Source organism: Ipomoea triloba, chromosome 12 (genome assembly GCF_003576645.1).
Source record: "Ipomoea triloba cultivar NCNSP0323 chromosome 12, ASM357664v1".
In the NCBI taxonomy this organism is placed as follows: Eukaryota; Viridiplantae; Streptophyta; class Magnoliopsida; order Solanales; family Convolvulaceae; genus Ipomoea; species Ipomoea triloba.
Window position 1 is genome coordinate 20,478,829 of NC_044927.1, and position 10,747 is coordinate 20,489,575.

The 10,747-nt window shown below is 35.2% G+C and overlaps 2 protein-coding genes across 2 annotated transcripts in view; both read right to left on the bottom strand.

Annotated features, from left to right (window-relative positions):
* Positions 1-1,026, bottom strand: LOC115999513. The gene has a single exon (XM_031239360.1). It carries the CDS (start codon positions 1,024-1,026, stop codon positions 1-3), a length of 1,026 nt encoding a protein of 341 aa, XP_031095220.1.
* A 966-nt stretch (positions 1,027-1,992) lies between these two features.
* The window catches only part of LOC115998747 (nucleoside diphosphate kinase III, chloroplastic/mitochondrial), a 17,824-nt gene continuing 9,069 nt past the window's right edge, over positions 1,993-10,747 (bottom strand). Inside the window, exons 8-15 of the mRNA XM_031238395.1 lie at positions 8,140-8,177; positions 5,423-5,508; positions 4,649-4,783; positions 3,120-3,157; positions 2,979-3,029; positions 2,678-2,845; positions 2,481-2,593; positions 1,993-2,332 (exon numbers count right to left, since the gene is read on the bottom strand). Coding sequence (XP_031094255.1) covers positions 2,209-2,332; positions 2,481-2,593; positions 2,678-2,845; positions 2,979-3,029; positions 3,120-3,157; positions 4,649-4,783; positions 5,423-5,508; positions 8,140-8,177 — 753 coding nt within the window. The 3' untranslated portion in view covers positions 1,993-2,208. The remainder of the gene's footprint in view (positions 2,333-2,480; positions 2,594-2,677; positions 2,846-2,978; positions 3,030-3,119; positions 3,158-4,648; positions 4,784-5,422; positions 5,509-8,139; positions 8,178-10,747) is intronic.

Genomic DNA, 10,747 nt, shown 5'->3' on the forward strand with positions numbered 1-10,747 from the left:
TCAATCTTTCTTCTCTATTGGCCCAAGGTAGTCTTCCACATCCAAATGTGTGATGTCAAAATCGTCATTCACAAGAACATTGTTGGATTCTATATTCTTTCCTTTCTCTTTCAGGGATGCTTGATAGAGATCCACAAGGTGCCTTGCAGTACGACAAGTGTGCTCCCAATGGCCAGTCATGCCACAACGATAACATGCGTTTTCAACATTTTTGGGAGGATTTCCATGCTTTTCTTTGTCATGTTTTGCACCATTATTTTCCCATTTTCGGTGGTAACTTTTGTTTTTGAAATTATAACCACCATGACGATTTTGTCCATGACCGGGATTATAACCATGGTTTCGTCCACGACCACGACCACGGCCACGGCCACGGCCACGACCACGACCTCGGCCTCTTGTATTTTCATTGTTATATGACACACCATTGGCCTCAGGAAATGGGATAGAACCAGTAGGTCGTGCCTCGTGGTTTTTCATTAACAGCTCATTGTTTTGTTCAGCCACAAGGAGACATGAAATTAATTGAGAATATTTGGAAAAACCTTTTTCTCTATATTGCTGTTGAAGCACAATATTGGATGCATGAAAAGTAGAGAAGGTTTTTTCAAGCATATCCTCATCAGTGATTTTTTCTCCACATAATAACAACTGAGAGCTGATTTTGAACATAGCAGAATTATATTCGCTCACAGTTTTGAAATCTTGCAATCGCAAGTGAATCCAATCATATCGAGCTTTTGGGAGAATTACTGTTCTCTGATGATCATATCTTTCTTTCAACATTTTCCAGAGCTCAAGGGGCTCTTTCACTGTGAGATATTCATCTTTCAACCCTTGGTCGAGGTGATGGCGTATGAAAATCATCGCCTTTGCCCGATCTTGTATCGAAGCATCATTACTCTCTTTAATAGTTTCACCAAGACCCTTTGCATTTAGATGCATTTCAACATCCAATGCCCATGATAGATAATTTTTCCCAGATATATCAAGTCCAACAAATTCAAGATTTGCAAGATTTGACATATTTGTGATATAAGATAAAATATTATGATATATATATAATATATAAATATAATTTACCTTATAATATTTGACTTGACTTCGAGACTTCGTGCTGATAACGTGATATAAAAATAATAATAAAATATTGAGATGGAGAAGAACAGCAGCGTAGCAGTATATAAGTAAGATAAGAGAATTTAGAGAGTTTCTAATATTTTATATATCATGTGTAGTCAAGAACAAAGAAGTGAGGGGGTATTTATAGTATCAGATTGAGGAGTAAACAAATATATTATTTGCATAGGGTAAACAAGTGTCAAAGCTAGTCTAGTTGGCTGATCAGAATGTAGCCTTGCCTTGTCATGCTTGTGGTCACGTGTTCCATTCCCAGCAGCTGCTTTGGGACTTGAAGTTATCCTTTTGAAAGCTGAGAACCGCCATTCCATAAAATAATATTCATTATTTACAGATACCTTATCCTTATAGATAAAGTAGCCTGACGGACAAAGCTTCAACTTTTTGCATATGAGGTTAAGGGTTCAAAACTCAACTTAGACATCCATATTTCTTTTTATTTCATAACAGATTTATGTTTTAAAGTAATAAAGATACAAACAATATATATTGAGTGAAACAACATAATTAAAAAAAAAATAAATAAATACTCATTTTGATATGAAGGCATAACACAGTCTGAAACTGAAAGAGGCATTATAATCTTTCAAGTTTGGAGTAATATATTTTAACTTCAAGATTCAAATGTCGAGTCACCTTTATGAATATTTCTTCGGTTTGATTGTTTGAATCAACCCATTTAAAAAGAGAGTGATTTATGGCATTATAAATTTTCACGATCTGAGAGGGAGACGGGAAAAGCTCATTTCTGCTTCTCTAATTGTTACGACTTAGGATGCTCTTTCAACTTCTGTCCCTGATCAAACTTACGGCAAATACTCAAAACCAAATCAATTTATTTACCCAATAAGAATGCAGTCAACTGGGCTAGCAAATCTAGCCGATATATATATTATTGGAAGGATGAGAAAGTTCCAAACAATAAGTCAATAATAGTTTGAAGGAAGAAATGTTCCTCCCCAACTTAAGGAAACATATTATTTTGATAATTATGCGTCTTCCACTCTTATAGTAATTTTGGAAGTGAATGTGAATTCCTTGCTGCTCTAGTTAAAGAAAATGAGTTGGTCAGTTATCACCATATATCCACTTCTCTGCATTACTCGTGTAATTTACCAACTCTTCTGGTTTGAACCATAGGGCGATTTCATCCTTTGCAGTTTCAGGGCCATCGCTACCATGGATGATATTCCTGCAAAGAACAAAATATTTTACCATTCAGAGCTAGCTGCAAACAGTTTTAAGGCATTTGGGAGTTAAATGCATGCATAGTAATCAATTAATCCATTATAAGAATTTAAGAATTGAAACTAAATTTATAAATCCATAGTAGATTATACCTTCCAACTACAACGGCTAAGTCACCTCTGATAGTTCCGGGTTCAGATTTTTGTGGATCTGTGGCTCCAATAAGCTTACGACCATATTTTATCACTCCTTCACCTTCCCAAACCTACAAGATCAACATCTGCACTAAAAATCTATTTCATACTACCAAGAAGGTTGGTTGAACTCATGAATAGAAAAATTTCCTAACCATTCCAATAACAGGGCCAGAGCTAAGGAAGTCGCATAAACCATTGAAGAAAGGTCTTTCCTTGAGATCATGATAATGCTTCTTGGCAAAGTCCTTGGAAGGTACCAAAATTTTTATTCCAACGAGTTTGAAACCCTTGCGCTCAAAACGGGATATTATCTCTGCAATCTAAAACCAAAATTCCATCAGATAACAGAGAAGAATTAAAGACATGCATAAGAATTCTTTGTGTGCTTGAGTGGACACTGAAAATTCCATGGATGTCTTAAGAAACAATAAAGTCCCAATAATAGTATCATACCAGGCCCCTCTGCACTCCATCAGGCTTGATTGCTATAAAGGTGCGCTCCATCTTGAAAAGTTAAAAAATGTTACTATCAGCCAATCCTGGAAATATAATCAAGAGATAGCATGCTAATAAATTTGGAAAAACAAGAGCTACCTCAGCAGCACATGCTTCTTGCTCCTGGAGCATGTAAGCTGATAAAAAAAGGCAACACCGCACCAAAAGAGACGAGTGTTAAAATTAGAGCTCTAATGAAAATTTCAAGCAACTACATCGGAAAGGAATATTAACAAATAAATGAGTATGCTTTATATGAAGTATAATAAATGGAGGCACTTGCTGGATTGCTTTTAAGATGGTTAGTTTGATGCCTTAAAATTACCTTTCTTTCCTTTTAACTCTTTACTTTTTCTTCAGGTAAAATTTCATACCAAGGACTTGAGGACATTGAAGTACTTTTTGGAGATTGAAGTCACTTGACCCAAGAAAGGGATATTCCTCTCACAAAGAAGGTTTCATAGAATCATACTAAGGAGTAAGGGCTTGAGGACATTGAAGTACTTTTTTGAGATTGAAGTCACTTGACCCAAGAAAGGGATATTCTTCTGATGGACCTACTTGAAAATATTGGATTATTTGGGACAAAGCTGTGTGAAGGTCCTGTGGACTTGATTATCAACTGGCAAGGGAGAGGGCATAAGGTATGGAAGACTAGTCGGTAAGTTGAATGATCTGTTGTTGTCCAGATATTGCTTTTCCAACAAGTTGTGGTAAGCCAGTTTATAGAAGCCCCAATGAAATGTTCCAATGGGCTCCAGTAATTCAAATTATGAGATATCTAAAGGCGCACCAGAGAAAGGATTTATGTTAGAATCATGGGCATAAGTGTATTGAAGCATTCAATACTATTTGGCAGGATCACTAAAATGGCAGAATAAGCTACAATATGTTGTATTTTTATAGGTCAAAACTTGGTATCATGGCAAAACAAGAAGCAGAATGTTGTAGCAATACCCAATGCAAGATGTGAACATTGCACTTTCACTCAAATAATGTGAACTAATGTTGGTATATAATCTGCTAATGTTGGTACAATTGGCTGATTGTTTACTAAGGGACTGATCTGATAACATATTGTGCATGATCAACATCTATACTCCAAATTGAGGGGGTGTGACAGGAATATGAAGGGGACGCTAGAAACATGAAGGGATTTTGGGTATATGAAGTGGTCAGATTAGCTTGTATAAGTACTTGTACATACCTCTGTGATAATCATTGGATTAGCTTAAGCTTTCTTCTAATTTGACATCTTCTTTATTCCAATTCACTCCATATTCACATTTCTCAAAGGATAAACATAATAAACAGCCCAACCAATACTTTCATTTCAATAATGATTTAAGCATTATTATTTTAAAAGAAAAAAGTATAAGTCTACTATGCAAAAGAGGGAGTCGACCTCCCTACTACACAACCTATGCAAAAGCAAGCTCTTCAAAGATGCTTAGATTCAAGCCCTTAAATAAGGTCAGACAAAGAATGAGTAGAAGCCATAAGAACAAGTAAATTGAAATGATGTTTTCTTTTGAGATGAACAAAAAAGATACAAGACACATTACAAACAGTAGGTTAAACATTTCCCCAATTTATGTTGAATATAACATCCACACAATAATACTGACCTGCCGCAGGAAGAGCAAAGAGACCAGAAATCCAAGCTCTAGAAGCATTTGCGGACTCTTCCCTACCGTAGGCGGCAAGAGAAGGCACAACTCCTCTGAGAGAAACAGTAGCAGCAGCAGCTGCTGCTCGCCCTCCTGCAATTATCAAGGGTCAGAAGAACATCTACATTGCAAAACACCTTTCTTTTTCCTCACTTATAATTATTAAATTAAAACTAAATGCAAAAACAAGCAAACCATCTATTTTCCTCTCTAATCATAAAGCAAAATAAACACAAACATTTCATGATAACCGAAAAACAAAGTTAGCAGACAGAAGCATAAAATGATGAAGAAATCATTGAGAGAAAAAAAAAAAAACAAAGTATAATACTAAAATAATGAGATCAATGACACGTGTCCTCTTCGATATAATTAATACTCCGTATTATATCTCCACCAATGATTTCACAGTAATCATAAGGCAAAATAATCATAAACATTTCAGGATAATCGAACAACAAGATTAGCACACAGAAGCATAAAATGATGAAAACATAATTGAGAGAAAACAAAGCATAATACTAAAATTATAAGATCAATGACACGTGTAGTCTCATAATATTATATCTCCACCAACCATTTCAAAGTCAAATCAATCAATTTCTCTGTATTACTACATACTTAACCGTTCTAAACAGTAGATTCTTAAAAAATTGCCTTGGAAACCGCAAATGTGACGTTCAGTTTGATAACGAAAGTGTAAATTTGAATGAAACGAAATGAGCAAATTACCGGAAATGGCACGAGAGCTCTGCTTGGAGTAAGCAGAGAGAATAGACCTGGCAGCTCGCGAAGCAACAGATCTGCAAACCTGTGAGCTCATCTTCGAGAATTTTCGATCAAAACTCAACAGAGAAGACAAGAGCAAAACGATGCGAGCTCTCGTTAACTTCGATGGAGATAGGAATGGAAATGTAAAGCGGAGAGAATATGATGATTATATAAATGAGTGGCAACTTTTTGAGTAGGGTTTAATAGTAATGTCGGCTGATATTTTACGCTTTATGAGAGATTTGTACCTTGTGGATCTCGAGTTGTACGTTAGGCCCATCATCAAAAGTTGGGCTGGGTAAAATCCAGAATTGACGCTCCTAAAGGCCTGGAATGTATCCGATTCGTTAAAGGATTAAAGCAATGTTTTTGCGTGGGAACACGGCAACGACGTCGTGCCTTTGTTTTTCACGCTTTTTAGTTTTTAAGATGAAATGTGAATCACGTGGTTATCAAGATAGTCCTAAACAAAAGTTATTCAAAATGGTTTTCCTACCTTCTCCCTATTAGAAAATATGGAGTAGAAAGTTATCCGTTGTTGCCAAATGGTATTTGTTTTCACTTGTACTTGTAATCATAGAGCACTACAGTTGAATTTGTTTAGATAATAAATTTGAAAATCACAAGATTTGATCTATGAGCAAATGATCACAAGACACAATTAACAATTGATAATAAATTTGTCTCTATTTCATATGTTTTGCATGATTGTACTTGTTTTTAGATGGTGTGAACATGTGTTTAAAACAAATTGTAATGTACTTTTTTCACTTTCAAATTAAAATATTTGGGTATCGATTAATCTTAATAGCAATAAAGGTCTATTAGGTATTTCATAAAAACCTATTTCATTGTAGATATGAGAGATCTATTATCTGTTTATAAAAATACTACGTAATTGTTAGTTGAAGGGTAAAGTGTCAACTAAGGTAAGACAAGAGAATAGATCTTCAAGTTCACTATTTGCAAAAAAAAAAAAAAAAAACTTCAAGTTCACTTATCAAGTAAAAGTTACATCTTATTTCACCACTCAATTATGAGAAAGAATATCTCAAATACATTGACCTAAAAACTATCTTAGGGCATGTTTGGTTAGGTGGAAAATCACTTTCAAGGAAATAAACTTCCTTCAAATCATGGAAAATGCATAGTTCCTGCGTTTGGTTCATTAGAACCCATTTTTGAGTTCCTCATTTTTGAGGAAAAAAAAATTCTTTGGTAGAAGCTGGGATTTTGTTTTCCAGGGTGGGTGGGAAGAAAAATTGATTTGGGAAGACCATTTTACCCTTGCCTGTGTTGTTCCTCCTCCTCTGATTTCTTCTTCTTCTTCCTCTGGTTTCTTCTTCTTCTTCCTCCTGGTGACTCCAGAATCAATAGTCAGCCTTCGTTTTAGATCTGCGCCTGCTCCTAGCCTCAGCCTCACCTACGCTAGTCGCCGGCAGTCGCGAGTCGCGCCTCCGCCTAGCCGCGACGCCCTCTGGTCTCTGGATCTGGCTGCCTCCGTTTCAGATCTGCTGCTTTGAGCCTTTGACCACACACAGGAGATGAGGAGAATGAGTGAAAAGGAAGAAAACATAATTTTATTATTATTATTGGGCCCAAAAACTTGTTGTGGAATTGTGGATTTTCTGGTTTAGACTTTAGGTATTTAATTTCTCAAAAAAAAAAAGTCTTTAAGTATTTAATAATAATAATAATAAGGGCATATAGGTCTTTTTACCTATTATTCCTTAGCATTTTAAACCCAACCAAACAATAGAATTCATATTCCAGTAACTCCTTTTCCACCAACCAAACAACATAATCTATCTTCCTGGTAACTACTTTTTCATGGAATTTCACTTCCACTTCCCATCAAATATTTTCCGCGAACCAAACATAGCCTTAGTCATGGATCTTTTCTACAATGCCTTTTTTTCAAAGATAAAGAATAAAAGTTAATTTTATTTCTTATTCTAAATTTATACTACCTCCGTCCCATTTTGTTTGTCTGATTCGGTTAACGAGGCCTGACTGAAGTTATTTTTAATTCAATTTTTCATAATATTAAATTTAGTATTAGTATATTAAATTTATATATTTAGAAACTACATTAAAAGTACTATTAAACACAAAAAATCAAATTTAAAAATAATTAAAAATTACTAAAGAAAACAAGCAATGAAGAAAGAGTTAGTTTGACCAATGAATAGTAAACATGACAGGTAAAATGGGTAAAATGGGACAGAGGGAGTATGTAACAGTACACTTTTAGTCCTTTAAAAAAATCAAGAAAAAATTAGTCTTGCATCAATAAAATTATTAAAATAACAAGACATTTCGATTTTGTTGATAAAGAACAAAAAATAATCATACCACAATAATACTAAGACTAAAAAAGATGTTTAAAAAAAAAGACTAAAAGTGAAATGTCATTATGTCACCAGTAAAAATAATGTGAGTGCTAGTCAATCTAGTTTACTATGTACACAACCGCACAAAATGTTGTCTTAAGATTATTACCAAACGTTCTATTGCGAAAAAAAAAAAAAAAAGATTATTATCAAACGTTCAAATCTATATGCACTAATTTAATTTGCTTGGGGCGAGACAAATTTACAGGTTAACCGTTTAAAGCCTGAGAAGAGGTCGGGTGTGGCTTGCCAGGCTCGTTCAGCGGTGTTGATTTTGACCCCAGCTTGCAATCAGCCTGCAATGATGCCAACCATGCATCTACCTGAAAATCAGAATATAGAGCTATGACAGATAGCAGAGGGCAGCAGCAAACAATTATGTGTGGGATTAATCAACTTTATTGAAACTGCAGATATCCTCATTTTAAATAGGATGAATAATGGTATGTGGGAAGGAGTTTAAATGTGTAGTCTATTAGAGAAATTAGTGAATAAATCAATACAAAATATATATAAAAAAATATTTATAGTACAAAACCAATTTTTGGTACAACCAATTTAATTTAGAAAATTATTTCCAACCAATTCCCGTGCGGTCGATGCGGTTTACACCACACAATGTTAAGAAATGCACCACACAAATATGCACTATTAGGTACGCATCACCAAAAAACACACCACTAGGTATAAAAAAATACACCACACAGTATTCAGAAATGTACAATTAGAAACAGGGGAGTTATGAATCTTTTTATGCATTTTCATTGTGGTGCATTTCTTAACATTGAGTGGTGTAAACCGCACCGACCGCACCGAAAGGTGCGGCCACATTTGAATAGTATATATATATATATAACAAAATATTTTGGTTTTGTACCGAAAATTGGTTAGAATTAATTTTCTAAATAAAATTTTATTTTTCGGGCATAAATATATTTTATATATTTTCTGTATCGATTTATTCATCAATTTCTCCAACACTCTTAAACCTCCCAATGGTGCTAGGAGCGTTGGGGCATCAGTCTCTCAAGATAAAATAGACTACGGTCTTGGTGTTTTACAGTTGAGCATTCCGATGTTTTACAGAAGTGTGGATAGACATTTTAAGAACCAAAAAAATTTCTGTGGGGAGAAGAGAGAAAAATCAACGAAAGGTTTTTGAAGGTTCAAAAGCCATTCCAAAACACATTCTGCCAACACCTTGGTTTTATAGGGAAGAGAGGTTGTTCTATATAGATTTCTTCATTTAACTCGCCATTCAAGAAAGCTATTTTTCACATCCATTTGATGAACTTCCAAATTCCGCAGTACGGCTATGGCAAGTATCATCGTTATGAAATTTGTTCTCGTCGTAGGAGAATACGTGTCAAAGTAATCAACGCTTTCACGTTGCTTGCAACCCTTAATTACAAGCCTAGCCTTATACTTCTAACTAGAACCATCAGGCTTCAACTTCCATCTAAAGACCCACTTGGATCCCAATGGCTTACTACCCGGATGAAGACCAATCAGTTTCCAAATGTGATTTTGTAGGATAGAATCCACTTTACTTTTTATAGCATCTTTCCACATTGGTCCCTCCGTAGAAGTCACAGCTTCTACATACGTTTGAGGCTCATTTTCTAACACATGTCAGAAAATCCGGTTCATTTTCTAGTAAACAAGTTAGAATAGGCATATCACACTATAACATGTACGTCAGAAAATCTAGACCAAATGATTTTTCAATCCTAACTCGCTTGCTACGTCTAGCTTTGAGCTCGGATTCTTTTCCAGACCCTTAACAGTCGTTATCCACAGCCTCGTCGAATGTTCGTTTCGATGTACTAAGTCCCTCACTGGACCTATACGGAAATACATCTTCAAAGAAGGATGCACTCCTTGATTCAATTATTGTGTTCTTATGTACGTTTGGATTATGAGACTCATGTACTAAGAACCGATGCGCACTACTGTTATGTGCATAACCAATAAAAATGCAGTCCACCGTCTTAGAACCTATTTTTATTTTCTTAGGTGTTGACACCTATACTTTGGTAAGACACCCACACTTTCAAGTACAGGTAGGAAGGTTTCCTACTGTTCCATAGCTCATAAAGAGTCTTATCGAGCTTCTTGCGGGGAACCTTATTTAAAAGGTAATTGCTTGTTAAAATCGCCTCACTCCACACATACTTTGAGGTAGGCCCGAACTTATCAACATCGCATTCATCATCTATTTCAATGTGCGATTTTTCCGTTTGGCAACACCGTTCGATTGGGGTGAGTAAGGTATCGTACGCTCGTGTATTATACTGATATTAGTGTAGAAGTCACCAATAAGTGCTCCGTACTCACCACCTCGATCACTTCTAACCTTTTTAATTCTCTGATTAAGTTGTTTTCCATTTCATTCTTATAAAGAATGAATATATTAATGGCTTCATCTTTGCATTTAAGCAAATATACATAGCAGAATCGTGTGGTATCGTCGATAAACGTGATAAAATATTTATTATCACCGCGCGTTTGTATTGATCTCAAATCGCATACATCGCTATGGATTAACTCAACTGGTTCCGTTTTTCCTTTCAATCGATTTAAAAGGAATTTTCGTTTGTTTTGCTTCAACACAAATCTCACATTTGTGCTTATCATTAATTTGAAATTCAAGAATATGGTCCAAGTTAATTAATCTACGAATAAAGTCAAAATTAACGTGACTCAGTCTACCATGCCACAAACACGAAGACTCAAGGAGGCTGAATTAATAACATTTTTTATTAATTGCAGTTATTACATCAAGCTTTAAAAGCCTATCTAGTACATAACCCTTGCCTAAATACATTCCTGATTTTGACAAAACAACCTTGTCTGACTCAAACACTAACCGGAAGCCATTCTTGTTCAACAA

Bases quoted from the DNA above. Each gene is read 5' to 3' on its own strand.
- LOC115999513 (XM_031239360.1), bottom strand. From the start codon at position 1,026: ATGTCAAATCTTGCAAATCTTGAATTTGTTGGACTTGATATATCTGGG.